At 42.0% G+C, this 18543-nt stretch overlaps 1 protein-coding gene across 1 annotated transcript in view; it reads right to left on the bottom strand.

The window, feature by feature from the left end:
* Positions 1-18543, bottom strand: part of LOC115106573 (phospholipid-transporting ATPase ID-like) — a 93963-nt gene that overhangs the window by 59961 nt on the left and 15459 nt on the right. The window contains exon 4 of the mRNA XM_065026876.1: positions 15894-16007. Coding sequence (XP_064882948.1) covers positions 15894-16007 — 114 coding nt within the window. The remainder of the gene's footprint in view (positions 1-15893; positions 16008-18543) is intronic.

Raw genomic sequence — 18543 nt, 5'->3', positions numbered from 1 at the left:
TGAGATCTCTCTACTGGTCTCCATAGCTGTTTCTACTGTACATACTGTATGCTGTGATGAGATCTCTCTACTGGTCTCCATAGCTGTTTCTACTGTACATACTGTATGCTGTGATGAGATCTCTCTACTGGTCTCCATAGCTGTTTCTACTGTACATACTGTATGCTGTGATGAGATCTCTCTACTGGTCTCCATAGCTGTTTCTACTGTACATACTGTATGCTGTGATGAGATCTCTCTACTGGTCTCCATAGCTGTTTCTACTGTACATACTGTATGCTCTGATGAGATCTCTCTACTGGTCTCCATAGCTGTTTCTACTGTACATACTGTATGCTGTGATGATATATCTCTACTGGTCTCCATAGCGTTTCTACTGTACATACTGTATGCTGTGATGAGATCTCTCTACTGGTCTCCATAGCTGTTTCTACTGTACATACTGTATGCTGTGATGAGATCTCTACTGGTCTCCATAGCTGTTTCTACTGTACATACTGTATGCTGTGATGAGATCTCTCTACTGGTCTCCATAGCTGTTTCTACTGTACATACTGTATGCTGTGATGAGATCTCTCTACTGGTCTCCATAGCTGTTTCTACTGTACATACTGTATGATGAGATCTCTCTACTGGTCTCCATAGCTGTTTCTACTGTACATTCGGTATGCTGTGATCTCTCTACTGGTCTCCATAGCTGTTTCTACTGTACATACTGTATGCTGTGATGAGATCTCTCTACTGGTCTCCATAGCTGTTTCTACTGTACATACTGTATGCTGTGATGAGATCTCTCTACTGGTCTCCATAGCTGTTTCTACTGTACATACTGTATGCTGTGATGAGATCTCTACTGGTCTCCATAGCTGTTTCTACTGTACATACTGTATGCTGTGATGAGATCTCTCTACTGGTCTCCATAGCTGTTTCTACTGTACATACTGTATGCTGTGTTGAGATCTCTCTACTGGTCTCCATAGCTGTTTCTACTGTACATACTGTATGCTGTGATCTCTCTACTGGTCTCCATAGCTGTTTCTACTGTACATACTGTATGCTGTGATGAGATCTCTCTACTGGTCTCCATAGCTGTTTCTACTGTACATACTGTATGCTGTGATGATATCTCTCTACTGGTCTCCATAGCTGTTTCTACTGTACATACTGTACATACTGTGATGAGATCTCTCTACTGGTCTCCATAGCTGTTTCTACTGTACATACTGTACATACTGTGATGAGATCTCTCTACTGGTCTCCATAGCTGTTTCTACTGTACATACTGTATGCTGTGATGAGATCTCTCTACTGGTCTCCATAGCTGTTTCTACTGTACATACTGTATGCTGTGATGAGATCTCTCTACTGGTCTCCATAGCTGTTTCTACTGTACATACTGTATGCTGTGATGAGATCTCTCTACTGGTCTCCATAGCTGTTTCTACTGTACATACTGTATGCTGTGATGAGATCTCTCTACTGGTCTCCATAGCTGTTTCTACTGTACATACTGTATGCTGTGATGAGATCTCTCTACTGGTCTCCACAGCTGTTTCTACTGTACATACTGTATGCTGTGATGAGATCTCTCTACTGGTCTCCATAGCTGTTTCTACTGTACATACTGTGATGAGATCTCTACTGGTCTCCATAGCTGTTTCTACTGTACATACTGTATGCTGTGATGAGATCTCTACTGGTCTCCATAGCTGTTTCTACTGTACATACTGTACATACTGTGATGAGATCTCTCTACTGGTCTCCATAGCTGTTTCTACTGTATGCTCTGATGAGATCTCTCTACTGGTCTCCATAGCTGTTTCTACTGTACATACTGTATGCTGTGATGAGATCTCTCTACTGGTCTCCATAGCTGTTTCTACTGTACATACTGTACATACTGTGATGAGATCTCTCTACTGGTGTCCATAGCTGTTTCTACTGTACATACTGTATGCTCTGATGAGATCTCTCTACTGGTCTCCATAGCTGTTTCTACTGTACATACTGTATGATGACATCTCTCTACTGGTCTCCATAGCTGTTTCTACTGTACATACTGTATGCTGTGATCTCTCTACTGGTCTCCATAGCTGTTTCTACTGTACATACTGTATGCTGTGATGAGATCTCTCTACTGGTCTCCATAGCTGTTTCTACTGTACATACTGTATGCTGTGATGAGATCTCTCTACTGGTCTCCATAGCTGTTTCTACTGTACATACTGTATGATGAGATCTCTCTACTGGTCTCCATAGCTGTTTCTACTGTACATACTGTATGCTCTGATGAGATCTCTCTACTGGTCTCCATAGCTGTTTCTACTGTACATACTGTATGCTGTGATGAGATCTCTCTACTGGTCTCCATAGCTGTTTCTACTGTACATACTGTATGATGAGATCTCTCTACTGGTCTCCATAGCTGTTTCTACTGTACATACTGTATGCTGTGATCTCTCTACTGGTCTCCATAGCTGTTTCTACTGTACATACTGTATGCTGTGATGAGATCTCTCTACTGGTCTCCATAGCTGTTTCTACTGTACATACTGTATGCTGTGATGAGATCTCTACTGGTCTCCATAGCTGTTTCTACTGTACATACTGTATGCTGTGATGAGATCTCTCTACTGGTCTCCATAGCTGTTTCTACTGTACATACTGTATGCTGTGATGAGATCTCTCTACTGGTCTCCATAGCTGTTTCTACTGTACATACTGTATGCTGTGATGAGATCTCTACTGGTCTCCATAGCTGTTTCTACTGTACATACTGTATGCTGTGATGAGATCTCTCTATTGGTCTCCACAGCTGTTTCTACTGTACATACTGTATGCTGTGATGAGATCTCTCTACTGGTCTCCATAGCTGTTTCTACTGTACATACTGTATGCTGTGATGAGATCTCTCTACTGGTCTCCATAGCTGTTTCTACTGTACATACTGTATGCTGTGATGAGATCTCTCTACTGGTCTCCATAGCTGTTTCTACTGTACATACTGTATGCTGTGATGAGATCTCTCTACTGGTCTCCATAGCTGTTTCTACTGTACATACTGTATGCTGTGATGAGATCTCTCTACTGGTCTCCATAGCTGTTTCTACTGTACATACTGTATGCTGTGTTGAGATCTCTCTACTGGTCTCCATAGCTGTTTCTACTGTACATACTGTATGCTGTGATCTCTCTACTGGTCTCCATAGCTGTTTCTACTGTACATACTGTATGCTGTGATGAGATCTCTCTACTGGTCTCCATAGCTGTTTCTACTGTACATACTGTATGCTGTGATGAGATCTCTCTACTGGTCTCCATAGCTGTTTCTACTGTACATACTGAATGCTGTGATGAGATCTCTCTACTGGTCTCCATAGCTGTTTCTACTGTACATACTGTATGCTGTGATGATATCTCTCTACTGGTCTCCATAGCTGTTTCTACTGTACATACTGTACATACTGTGATGAGATCTCTCTACTGGTCTCCATAGCTGTTTCTACTGTACATACTGTAGATACTGTGATGAGATCTCTCTACTGGTCTCCATAGCTGTTTCTACTGTACATACTGTACATACTGTGATGAGATCTCTCTACTGGTCTCCATAGCTGTTTCTACTGTACATACTGTATGCTGTGATGAGATCTCTCTACTGGTCTCCATAGCTGTTTCTACTGTACATACTGTATGCTGTGATGAGATCTCTCTACTGGTCTCCATAGCTGTTTCTACTGTACATACTGTATGCTGTGATGAGATCTCTCTACTGGTCTCCACAGCTGTTTCTACTGTACATACTGTATGCTGTGATGAGATCCCTCTACTGGTCTCCATAACTGTTTCTACTGTACATACTGTATGCTGTGATGAGATCTCTCTACTGGTCTCCATAGCTGTTTCTACTGTACATACTGTGATGAGATCTCTACTGGTCTCCATAGCTGTTTCTACTGTACATACTGTATGCTGTGATGAGATCTCTACTGGTCTCCATAGCTGTTTCTACTGTACATACTGTACATACTGTGATGAGATCTCTCTACTGGTCTCCATAGCTGTTTCTACTGTATGCTCTGATGAGATCTCTCTACTGGTCTCCATAGCTGTTTCTACTGTACATACTGTATGCTGTGATGAGATCTCTCTACTGGTCTCCATAGCTGTTTCTACTGTACATACTGTACATACTGTGATGAGATCTCTCTACTGGTGTCCATAGCTGTTTCTACTGTACATACTGTATGCTCTGATGAGATCTCTCTACTGGTCTCCATAGCTGTTTCTACTGTACATACTGTATGATGACATCTCTCTACTGGTCTCCATAGCTGTTTCTACTGTACATACTGTATGCTGTGATCTCTCTACTGGTCTCCATAGCTGTTTCTACTGTACATACTGTATGCTGTGATGAGATCTCTCTACTGGTCTCCATAGCTGTTTCTACTGTACATACTGTATGCTGTGATGAGATCTCTCTACTGGTCTCCATAGCTGTTTCTACTGTACATACTGTATGATGAGATCTCTCTACTGGTCTCCATAGCTGTTTCTACTGTACATACTGTATGCTCTGATGAGATCTCTCTACTGGTCTCCATAGCTGTTTCTACTGTACATACTGTATGCTGTGATGAGATCTCTCTACTGGTCTCCATAGCTGTTTCTACTGTACATACTGTATGATGAGATCTCTCTACTGGTCTCCATAGCTGTTTCTACTGTACATACTGTATGCTGTGATCTCTCTACTGGTCTCCATAGCTGTTTCTACTGTACATACTGTATGCTGTGATGAGATCTCTCTACTGGTCTCCATAGCTGGTTCTACTGTACATACTGTATGCTGTGATGAGATCTCTACTGGTCTCCATAGCTGTTTCTACTGTACATACTGTATGCTGTGATGAGATCTCTCTATTGGTCTCCACAGCTGTTTCTACTGTACATACTGTATGCTGTGATGAGATCTCTCTACTGGTCTCCATAGCTGTTTCTACTGTACATACTGTATGATGAGATCTCTCTACTGGTCTCCATAGCTGTTTCTACTGTACATATGGTATGCTGTGATCTCTCTACTGGTCTCCATAGCTGTTTCTACTGTACATACTGTATGCTGTGATGAGATCTCTCTACTGTTCTCCATAGCTGTTTCTACTGTACATACTGTATGCTGTGATGAGATCTCTCTACTGGTCTCCATAGCTGTTTCTACTGTACATACTGTATGCTGTGATGAGATCTCTCTACTGGTCTCCATAGCTGTTTCTACTGTACATACTGTATGCTGTGATGAGATCTCTCTACTGGTCTCCATAGCTGTTTCTACTGTACATACTGTGTGCTGTGATGAGATCTCTCTACTGGTCTCCACAGCTGTTTCTACTGTACATACTGTATGCTGTGATGAGATCCCTCTACTGGTCTCCATAGCTGTTTCTACTGTACATACTGTATGCTGTGATGAAATCTCTCTACTGGTCTCCATAGCTGTTTCTACTGTACATACTGTGATGAGATCTCTACTGGTCTCCATAGCTGTTTCTACTGTACATACTGTATGCTGTGATGAGATCTCTACTGGTCTCCATAGCTGTTTCTACTGTACATACTGTATGCTGTGATGAGATCTCTCTATTGGTCTCCACAGCTGTTTCTACTGAACATACTGTATGCTGTGATGAGATCTCTTTACTGGTCTCCATAGCTGTTTCTACTGTACATACTGTATGATGAGATCTCTCTACTGGTCTCCATAGCTGTTTCTACTGTACATACGGTATGCTGTGATCTCTCTACTGGTCTCCATAGCTGTTTCTACTGTACATACTGTATGCTGTGATGAGATCTCTCTACTGGTCTCCATAGCTGTTTCTACTGTACATACTGTATGCTGTGATGAGATCCTTCTACTGGTCTCCATAGCTGTTTCTACTGTACATACTGTATGCTGTGATGAGATCTCTCTACTGGTCTCCATAGCTGTTTCTACTGTACATACTGTATGCTGTGATGAGATCTCTCTACTGGTCTCCATAGCTGTTTCTACTGTACATACTGTATGCTGTGATGAGATCTCTCTACTGGTCTCCACAGCTGTTTCTACTGTACATACTGTATGCTGTGATGAGATCCCTCTACTGGTCTCCATAGCTGTTTCTACTGTACATACTGTATGCTGTGATGAAATCTCTCTACTGGTCTCCATAGCTGTTTCTACTGTACATACTGTGATGAGATCTCTACTGGTCTCCATAGCTGTTTCTACTGTACATACTGTATGCTGTGATGAGATCTCTACTGGTCTCCATAGCTGTTTCTACTGTACATACTGTACATACTGTGATGAGATCTCTCTACTGGTCTCCATAGCTGTTTCTACTGTATGCTCTGATGAGATCTCTCTACTGGTCTCCATAGCTGTTTCTACTGTACATACTGTATGCTGTGATGATATCTCTCTACTGGTCTCCATAGCTGTTTCTACTGTACATACTGTACATACTGTGATGAGATCTCTCTACTGGTCTCCATAGCTGTTTCTACTGTACATACTGTATGCTCTGATGAGATCTCTCTACTGGTCTCCATAGCTGTTTCTACTGTACATACTGTATGCTGTGATGAGATCTCTCTACTGGTCTCCATAGCTGTTTCTACTGTACATACTGTATGCTGTGATCTCTCTACTGGTCTCCATAGCTGTTTCTACTGTACATACTGTATGCTGTGATGAGATCTCTCTACTGGTCTCCATAGCTGTTTCTACTGTACATACTGTATGCTGTGATGAGATCTCTCTACTGGTCTCCATAGCTGTTTCTACTGTACATACTGTATGCTGTGATGAGATCTCTACTGGTCTCCATAGCTGTTTCTACTGTACATACTGTATGCTGAGATGAGATCTCTCTACTGGTCTCCATAGCTGTTTCTACTGTACATACTGTATGCTGTGATGAGATCTCTCTACTGGTCTCCATAGCTGTTTCTACTGTACATACTGTATGCTGTGATGAGATCTCTCTACTGGTCTCCATAGCTGTTTCTACTGTACATACTGTGATGAGATCTCTACTGGTCTCCATAGCTGTTTCTACTGTACATACTGTATGCTGTGATGAGATCTCTACTGGTCTCCATAGCTGTTTCTACTGTACATACTGTACATACTGTGATGAGATCTCTCTACTGGTCTCCATAGCTGTTTCTACTGTATGCTCTGATGAGATCTCTCTACTGGTCTCCATAGCTGTTTCTACTGTACATACTGTATGCTCTGATGAGATCTCTCTACTGGTCTCCATAGCTGTTTCTACTGTACATACTGTATGCTGTGATCTCTCTACTGGTCTCCATAACTGTTTCTACTGTACATACTGTATGCTCTGATGAGATCTCTCTACTGGTCTCCATAGCTGTTTCTACTGTACATACTGTATGCTGTGATGAGATCTCTCTACTGGTCTCCATAGCTGTTTCTACTGTACATACTGTATACTGTGATGAGATCTCTCTACTGGTCTCCATAGCTGTTTCTACTGTACATACTGTATGCTGTGATGAGATCTCTCTACTGGTCTCCATAGCTGTTTCTACTGTACATACTGTGATGAGATCTCTCTACGGGTCTCCATAGCTGTTTCTACTGTACATACTGTATGCTGTGATGAGATCTCTCTACGTCAGGTATTTTTCATTTAACCTTTATTTAACAAGTCAGTTAAGAACAAATTCTTATTTACAATGACAGCCTACTCCGGCCAAACCCAGACGACGCTGTGACTACTCCGGCCAAACCCAGACGACGCTGGGCCTACTCCGGCCAAACCCAGACGACGCTGTGCCTACTCCGGCCAAACCCAGACGACGCTGGGCCAATTTTGCGCCACCCTATGGGACTTCCAATCACAGCCAGTTGTGATACAGCCTGGAATCGAACCAGGGTCTGTCATGACGCGTCTAAGACTGAAATGCAGTGCCTTAGACCGCTGCGCCACTCAGGAGCCTGGTATGTTTTGTGTTGTTTGTAAACCTCTATACAACAATGAGCTAAGTTGCAAAGAGTCAACTTCCTCTCTCTCTTCCTCACTTCCTCAGTCACTGCACTTCATATCCTGTTTTCTTATTGGACTGATTGTAGCTTTACTGTGGAAATCATAGTCATCTCCTCCAACAAGGCCTGTCTCCAGCAGATAGTGTACCTTCTCAGGACACAGACTCTGTGAGACATACGAGGACAGACAGGTCTAATGGTGTCCGAGAGGATGTAGTGTTACTGCCAACCAACAGTACGGGTGGTGAAATGACATGTAGAATTATTCACATCAAACATCGTTGATCTTACGCTTCATAAACCACAGCTATAGAATAACAGTGAAATACTTACTACTGACAGTCCCAACAATGTAGAGAGAAAAATAGAGAAATTATAGAAACATAGAAGAATAACACGAGGAATAAATCCACAACTAGGTTGTATACACAGGGTACCAGTACAGAGTAACTATAACTAGGCTGTATACACAGGGTACCAGTACAGAGTAACTATAACTAGGCTGTATACACAGGGTACCAGTACAGAGTAACTATAACTAGGCTGTATACACAGGGTACCAGTACAGAGTAACTATAACTAGGCTGTATACACAGGGTAACCAGTACAGAGTAACTATAAACTAGGCTGTATACACAGGGTACCAGTACTGAGTAACTATAACTAGGCTGTATACACAGGGTACCAGTACAGAGTAACTATAACTAGGGTACCAGTACTGTATACACAGGGTACCAGTATACACAGGGTACCAGTACTGAGTAATGATAACTAGACTGTATACACAGGGTACCAGTACTGAGTAATAATAACTAGACTGTATACACAGGGTACCAGTACAGAGTAACTATAACTAGGCTGTATACACAGGGTACCAGTACTGAGTAATGATAACTAGGCTGTATACACAGGGTACCAGTACAGAGTAACTATAACTAGGCTGTATACACAGGGTACCAGTACTGAGTAATAATAACTAGCCTGTATACACAGGGTACCAGTACTGAGTAATGATAACTAGGCTGTATACACAGGGTACCAGTACAGAGTAACTATAACTAGGCTGTATACACAGGGTACCAGTACTGAGTAATGATAACTAGGCTGTATACACAGGGTACCAGTACAGAGTAACTATAACTAGGCTGTATACACAGGGTACCAGTACTGAGTAACTATAACTAGGCTGTATACACAGGGTACCAGTACTGAGTAATAATAACTAGGGTACTAGTAATAATAACTAGGGTATACACAGGTTGTATACACAGGGTACCAGTACAGAGTAACTATAACTAGTACTGAGTAATAATAACTGTATACACAGGAGTAATAATAACTAGGCAGTACTGAGTAATAATAACTAGGCTGTATACACAGGGTACCAGTACTGAGTAATGATAACTAGACTGTATACACAGGGTACCAGTACTGAGTAATAATAACTAGACTGTATACACAGGGTACCAGTACAGAGTAACTATAACTAGGCTGTATACACAGGGTACCAGTACTGAGTAATGATAACTAGGCTGTATACACAGGGTACCAGTACAGAGTAACTATAACTAGGCTGTATACACAGGGTACCAGTACTGAGTAATAATAACTAGCCTGTATACACAGGGTACCAGTACTGAGTAATAATAACTAGGTTGTATACACAGGGTACCAGTACTGAGTAACTATAACTAGGCTGTATACATAGGGTACCAGTACTGAGTAACAATAACTAGCCTGTATACACGGGGTACCAGTACTGGGTAATGATAACTAGGCTGTATACACGGGGTACCAGTACTGAGTACTAATAACTAGGCTGTATACACATGGTACCAGTACTGAGTAACTATAACTAGGTTGTATACACGGGGTACCAGTACTGGGTAATGATAACTAGGCTGTATACACAGGGTACCAGTACTGAGTAACTATAACTAGGTTGTATACACATGGTACCAGTACTGAGTAATGATAACTAGACTGTATACACAGGGTACCAGTACTGAGTAATGATAACTAGGCTGTATACACAGGGTACCAGTACTGAGTAATAATAACTAGGCTGTATACACGGGGTACCAGTACTGAGTAACTATAACTAGGCTGTATACACATGGTACCAGTACTGAGTAACTATAACTAGGTTGTATACACGGGGTACCAGTACTGAGTAATAATAACTAGGCTGTATACACAGGGTACCAGTACTGAGTAATGATAACTAGGCTGTACACACGGGTACCAGTACTGAGTAATAATAAGTAGGTTGTATAACTAGGTTGTATACACAGGGTACCAGTACTGAGTAATAATAACTAGGTTGTATACACAGGGTACCAGTACTGAGTAACAATAACTAGGTTGTATACACAGGGTACCAGTACTGAGTAATGATAACTAGGCTGTATACACAGGGTACCAGTACTGAGTAACAATAACTAGGTTGTATACACAGGGTACCAGTACTGAGTAATGCTAACTAGGCTGTATACACAGGGTACCAGTACTGAGTAATGATAACTAGGCTGTACACACGGGGTACCAGTACTGAGTAACTATAACTAGGTTGTATACACAGGGTACCAGTACTGAGTAATAATAACTAGGTTGTATACACAGGGTACCAGTACTGAGTAACAATAACTAGGTTGTATACACAGGGTACCAGTACTGAGTAATGATAACTAGGCTGTATACACAGGGTACCAGTACTGAGTAATGATAACTAGGCTGTATACACAGGGTACCAGTACTGAGTAATGATAACTAGGCTGTATACACAGGGTACCAGTACTGAGTAATGATAACTAGGCTGTATACACAGGGTACCAGTACTGAGTAACTATAACTAGGCTGTATACACAGGGTACCAGTACTGAGTAATAATAACTAGGTTGTATACACAGGGTACCAGTACTGAGTAATAATAACTAGGCTGTATACACAGGGTACCAGTACTGAGTAATAATAACTAGGCTGTATACACAGGGTACCAGTACTGAGTAATGATAACTAGGCTGTATACACAGGGTACCAGTACTGAGTAATGATAACTAGGCTGTATACACAGGGTACCAGTACTGAGTAACTATAACTAGGTTGTATACACAGGGTACCAGTACTGAGTAACTATAACTAGGCTGTATACACAGGGTACCAGTACTGAGTAACAATAACTAGACTGTATACACAGGGTACCAGTACTGAGTAATGATAACTAGGTTGTATACACAGGGTACCAGTACTGAGTAATGATAACTAGGTTGTATACACAGGGTACCAGTACTGAGTAATGATAACTAGGTTGTATACACAGGGTACCAGTACTGAGTAATGATAACTAGGCTGTATACACGGGGTACCAGTACTGAGTAACGATAACTAGGTTGTATACACAGGGTACCAGTACTGAGTAATGATAACTAGGTTGTAATATACAGGCTGTAGGGTACCAGTACTGAGTAATGATAACTAGGCTGTATACACAGGGTACCAGTACTGAGTAATAATAACTAGGTTGTATACACAGGGTACCAGTACTGAGTAATGATAACTAGGCTGTATACACAGGGTACCAGTACTGAGTAATAATAACTAGGCTGTATACACAGGGTACCAGTACTGAGTAATAATAACTAGGTTGTATACACAGGGTACCAGTACTGAGTAATGATAACTAGGCTGTATACACAGGGTACCAGTACTGAGTAACAATAACTAGACTGTATACACAGGGTACCAGTACTGAGTAATGATAACTAGGTTGTATACACAGGGTACCAGTACTGAGTAATAACTAGGCTGATAACTAGGTTGTATACACAGGGTACCAGTACTGAGTAATGATAACTAGGCTGAGTAACACTAGGGTACCAGTACTGAGTAACGATAACTAGGTTGTATACACAGGGTACCAGTACTGAGTAATGATAACTAGTACTGTACTGAGTAATGATAACTAGGCTGTATACACAGGGTACCAGTACTGAGTAATGATAACTAGGCTGTATACACAGGGTACCAGTACTGAGTAATGATAACTAGGCTGTATACACAGGGTACCAGTACTGAGTAATGATAACTAGGCTGTATACACAGGGTACCAGTACTGAGTAATGCTAACTAGGCTGTATACACAGGGTACCAGTACTGAGTAATGATAACTAGGCTGTATACACAGGGTACCAGTACTGAGTAACGATAACTAGGCTGTATACACAGGGTACCAGTACTGAGTAACTATAACTAGGCTGTATACACAGGGTACCAGTACTGAGTAATAATAACTAGGCTGTATACACAGGGTACCAGTACTGAGTAATGATAACTAGGCTGTATACACAGGGTACCAGTACTGAGCAGATGTGTAGTTGTATGAGGTCATTGAGGTAGATATGTACATATAGGTAGGGATAAAGTGACCAGGCAACAGATAATATACATTAACAGCAGCTAATGGGATGAGTCAAGAGTTATTGCAAAAAGGATCCATGCAGAAAGTCTGGGTAGCTATTGGTTAACTATTTAAATAGCTATTTATGGCTTAGTTTTAGAAGCTGTTCAGGCTCCTGTTGGTTCCAGACTTGGTGAATCGGTATCCCTTGCCGTGTGGTAGAAGAGAAAACAGTCTATATACTTGGGTGGCTGGAGTCTTTGACAATGTTTAGGCCCTTCCTCTGACACCACCTTGGTATAGAGGTCCTGGATGGTAGGGAGCTTGGCCCCAGTGATGGTAGTGCGTACTGGGCCGTACGCACTACCCTTTGTAGCGCCTTGTGGTCAGATGCCAAGCAGTTGCCATACCAAGCGGTGATGCGGCCAGTCAAGATGCTCTCAGTGGTGCAGCTGTTGAAGGTTTTGAGGATCTGAGGGCCCATGACAAATATTTTCAGGCTCCTGAAGGGGAAGAGGTGTTGTCGTGCTCTCTTCACGAATGTGTTGAAGTGTGTGGACCATGACAATTCCTTAGTGATGTGGACACCGAGGAACTTGAAGCTCTCAACCTGCTACACTATAGCCCCATCGATGTGGATGTGAGCATGCTTGGCCCTCCATTTCCTGTTGTTCACGATCAGCTCTTTTGTCTTGCTAACATTGAGGTAGAAGTTGTTGTCCTGGAACCACACAGCCAGGTCTATGACCTCCTCCCTGTAGGCTGTCTCATCGTTGTCGGTGATCAGGCCTACCACTGTTCTGTCGTCAGCAAACTTAATGATGGCGTTAGAGTCGTGTGAGGCCACACAGTTGTGGGTGAACAGGGAGTACAGGAGGGGACTAAGCACACACCCGTGAAGGGCCCCCATGTTGAGGATCAGCGTGACAGATGTGTTGTTGCCTACTCTCACCACCTGGGGGCGGCCGTCAGGAAGTCCAGGATCCAGTTGCAGTCCCAGGGTTCTGAGCTTAGTGATGAACATGGAGGGCACTATGGTGTTGAATGCTGAGCTATAGTCAATGAACAGCCTTCTTGCATAGGCATTCCTTTTGTTCATGTGGGAAAGGGCAGTGCAATAGAGATTGTGTCATCTGTGGATCTGTTGGGGCGGTATGTGAATTGAAGTGGGTCCAGTCATTCGGAACAGATGGTGCACTCATGAATGGTTCAGTGTTGCTAGCCTTGATGCGAGCATAGAAAGTATTTAGCTCACCTGATAGGCTCGCATCCCTGGACAGGTCGTGGCTGAGGTTACCAATGTAGTCCGTGATAGTTTGCAAGCCCTGCCACATCCAACAAGTGCCGATGTAGTAGGATTCGATTTTGATCCTGTATTGACGCTTTCCCTGTTTGATGGTTCGTCGGAGGGTGTAGCGGGATTTCTTATAAGCGTCAGGATTAGTGTCCCGCTCTTTGAATGAGGCACCTCTAGCCTTTAGCTCAGTGCAAATGTTGACTGTAATCCATGGCTTCTGGTTGGGATATGTATGTAAATCAAATCAAATTTTATTTATCACATACACATGGTTAGCAGATGTTAATGCGAGTGTAGCGAAATGCTTGTGCTTCTAGTTCCGACAATGCAGTAATAACCAACGAGTAATCTAACTAACAATTCCAAAACTACTACCTTATACACACAAGTGTAAAGGGATAAAGAATATGGTCAATGTGGGGACGACGGCGTCGATGCAATTATTTATGAAGCCAGTGACTGTGGTAAACTCCTCAATGCCATCAGATGAATCCCGGGAACATATTCCAGTCTGTGATAGCGAAACAGTCCTGTAGCTTAGCATTTGATTCATCGGACCACTTCTGTATTGAGCGCGTCCCCGGTACTTTCTGTTTGAGTTTTTGCTTGTAAGCAGGAATCAGGAGGATAGAGTTATGGTCATATTTGCCAAATGGAGGGCGAGGGAGAGCTTTGTAAGTGTCTCTGTGTGTAGACTATAGGTGATCTAGAGTGTTTTTGCCTCTGCACAGGTGATTTACTGGTAGAAATTATGTAAAAACAGATTTCAAGTTTCCTGGATTAAAGTCCCCGGCCACTAGGAGCGCTGCCTTGGGATGAGCATTTTCTTGTTTGCTTATGGCCCTCTACAGCTTGTTGAGTGTGGTCTTAGTGCTCTTGGTCCGTGGTCTCTTGGTAAATAGTATGGTCAACAGTTTATCATGAGGTATTCTAACTCAGGAGAGCAGGACCTCCAGACTTCCTTCCTTAATATTAGAGATTGCGCACCAGCTGTTGTTAACAAAGAGACACACGCCTCCTCTTGTGAGCTTCCCGACATTGCTGTTCTGTCCTGCCAATGTATAGAAACACCAGTTAGATTTATATTTACCATGTCCTTGTTCAGCCACGACTTGGAGAAATATAGGATATAACAGTTCTTCAGATCACGTTGATAGGATAGTCTCGAATGGAGATCATCCAGTTTATTCTCCAGTGGTTGCATGTTCGCCAGTAGAACAGAGGGTAGAGGCGGTTTATCCACTCTCCGACGTAGTCTCGTCAAGTATCCCGCCGGTCTCTATAACACCATCTCCTCCTTCTTCGAGTGTCGGGGATTTGAGTCTGTCTTTTGCATCCGAAGCATTGAAGTAGAAGTCCTCGTCCAAACCGAGGTTAGTGATAGTTGTTATGATGTCCAAAAGCTCTTTCTGGTCATAGGAAACGATGGCGGAAACGTTATGCTTGAAAAAAGTTCATATCAGCGCAAAAGAAAATACACAAAATAGCACAATTGGTCATAACCCTGTACTACTGCTGCTATTCCATCCAGAGCCATTCTAGAAACTAGGTACTAGCTAGTGCGTACTAACTAGCTGCACAAGCAACAGTGGTTAACATAACATAATAATAGCGCCAACAGTTGTTGCCTTCTCACCAAGATGCTTGCCTAGTGTCCTGTAGCCCACCCCAGACTCTTGCAGGTCTACAATTTTATCCCTGGTGTCCTTACACAGCTCTCTGGTCTTGGCCATTGTGGAGAGAAGGGAGTCTGTTTGATTGAGTGTGTGGACAGGTGTCTTTTATACAGGTAACGAGTTCAAACAGGTGCAGTTAATACAGGTAATGAGTGGAGAACAGGAGGGATTCTTAAAGAAAAACAAACAGGTCTGTGAGAGCCGGAATTCTTACTGGTTGGTAGGTGATCAAATACTTATGTCATGCAATAAAATGAAAATTAATTACTTAAAAATCATACAATGTGATTTTCTGGATTTTTTGCTTTAGATTCCGTCTCTCACAGTTGAAGTGTACCTATGATACAAATTACAGACCTCTACATGCTTTGTAAGTAAGGAAAACCTGCAAAATCGGAAGTGTATCAAATACTTGTTCTCCCCACTGTATGTGCATATGTGTGCGTCTGTTCCACTCACTTGGAGTAGCAGCAGAATGAGGAAGTAAGCGTTGGCTATTCTCTGGAACTGTTCGAAGAGGTTGAGGGGCAGGAAGGTGAACGCGTTGTATTTGGACGTCTTAATGGCATTGGTCTGGGGGAGGGAGGGGAGGAGGGAGGGAGGGAGGGAGGGGGAGAGGGGGGGGAGGGGAGGGAGGGGGGAGAGGAGGGGGAGGGGGAGGGAGGGAGGGAGGGAGGGAGGGAGTAAAAAAATAACATGATTTTAGAGAACACCATACATTGAGAAGCCAATGAGAACCCATACATTGAGAAGCCAATGAAAACCCATATATTGAGAAGCCAATGAGAACCCATACATTGAGAAGCCAATGAGAACTCATACAAACATGTTCTCTGAGTGAACTTCCCCATAGCTCTGTCTCTGCCTGGCCTGATGGCAGATCAGTGCTGCTGAATTAGCCTAACTCAATCAAGGTTAAATAAGGGACACATTTCTACACTGAGATAGGAGGAAATGAAACCAACATGTTTTCCAACTGAGCAATGTGCAAGACAAGACAAGATGATACAATACAATACAAGATGACACAAAACAAGACGATACAAGGCCTAGATGAGACAATATAATATAATCCAATAGAAGACAAGACAAGATGATACAATACAATTACAAGATGATACAAGACAAGATGAAACAATATAATATAATCCAATAGAAGACAAGACCATTTAATACAAGACAATAGAAGACAAGATAATAGCAAATAAGACAATAAAAGGCAATACAATAGAAGACACGACAATAGAATATAGGACAATAGAAGACAATATACTAGAAGACAATATAATACATAACAATAGAAGATAAGACCATACAATAGAAGACAATAGAAGATAAGACCATACAATAGAAGACAATAGAAGATAAGACCATACAATAGAAGACAATAGAAGATAAGACCATACAATAGAAGACAATAGAAGACAATAGAAGAAGATAAGACCATACAATAGAAGACAATAGAAGATAAGACCATACAATAGAAGACAATAGAAGATAAGACCATACAAAGACAATAGAAGATAAGACCATACAATAGAAGACAATATAAGACCATACAATAGAAGACAATAGAAGATAAGACCATACAATAGAAGACAATAGAAGATAAGACCATACAATAGAAGACAATAGAAGATAAGACCATACAATAGAAGACAATAGAACATAAGACCATACAATAGAAGACAATAGAAGATAAGACCATACAATAGAAGACAATAGAAGATAAGACCATACAATAGAAGACAATAGAAGATAAGACCATACAATAGAAGACAATAGAAGATAAGACCATACAATAGAAGACAATAGAAGATAAGACCATACAATAGAAGACAATAGAAGATAAGACCATACAATAGAAGACAATAGAAGATAAGACAATAGATGATAAGACAATATAATACAAGATAATACATACAAGACAATAGAAGATAATACAAGACATTACAAGCGAAACTAATATAAGACACTGGAAGACAAGGCAATAGAAGACAAGAGCGGTTTGATTTGCAAGCGCCTACTTCCTCTGGGGGGGGGCGTGTGATTTATTTAAGATACTCTTTGAAGAGGCAGTGTTTCAGATTTTTTTCTGGTGATGGGCAGGGACTCCACTGTCTGAAAGATATTTAAATAAGAACCGGTAATGACATCACGTTAGGAGCTATGTGTGTGTGTGTGTGTGTGTGTGTGTGTGTGTGTGTGTGTGTGTGTGTGTGTGTGTGTGTGTGTGTGTGTGTGTGTGTGTGTGTGTGTGTGTGTGTGTGTGTGTGTGTGTGTGTGTGTGTAAGAGAGTGAGCCTCCTTTACTTCAGTTTGGTTTAAACGGTTGACTACTTTGGATCGCTGCACTCTTAGGAAAAAAAAGGTGACATCAGACATCTAAAAGAGTTCTTTGGCTGTCCCCATAGGAGAACCCTTCGGAGAACACTTTTTGGTTCCAGGTAGAACCTTTTTGAGTTCCATGTAAATCCAGATGGTTCTACATGGAACCAAAAAGGGTTCTCCTATTTGGGACACCCGACAAACCCTTTTGGGAAGAGTGTACTTTCCAACAGGCAGCACTTAGTTTCATTCCATTAGAAGCTAACATCTCAGAGGTCAGGGACTTGTGGTGCTGGCTACAAGCCTAACATAGAAGAACTGGATGTTTATATTACTCTGGTCTCGAAACTCAAGAGTTGTTCCCTAAACAAGAGAGATCTTGGAGAATAAAGATCTGGGAATGGGAGAGGAGAGGAGAGGAGAGGAGAGGAGAGGAGAGGAGAGAGAGAGAGAGAGAGAGAGAGAGAGAGAGAGAGAGAGAGAGAGAGAGAGAGAGAGAAGAGAGAGAGAGGAGGGACAGCTAGCTGTAGAGGGTTGATCTCAGTAGTAAACTAAAGTGTGTTTATAATATGAATGTAATCTGAAACTCCTCAGTAGATGTCTGAAACAATGTCCTGTCCACTCAGATCTTTGAACACGGTAAAGCCATCTGTTTCTATGTTTACGTGAGGTCCACTCAACATGCTGTTTCCTGTGTAATGACCTATGTGAAATACAGGAAGTGCTTGACATGTCCCCATGCTGTTTCCTATATTACTCCCATGTAATATTTCCCCTCTCCT

Source organism: Oncorhynchus nerka, linkage group LG13, assembly GCF_034236695.1.
Source record: "Oncorhynchus nerka isolate Pitt River linkage group LG13, Oner_Uvic_2.0, whole genome shotgun sequence".
Lineage (NCBI taxonomy): Eukaryota > Metazoa > Chordata > Actinopteri > Salmoniformes > Salmonidae > Oncorhynchus > Oncorhynchus nerka.
The sequence above is the reverse complement of the archived record's forward strand: the minus strand, read 5'-3'. Positions and strand labels throughout refer to the sequence as shown.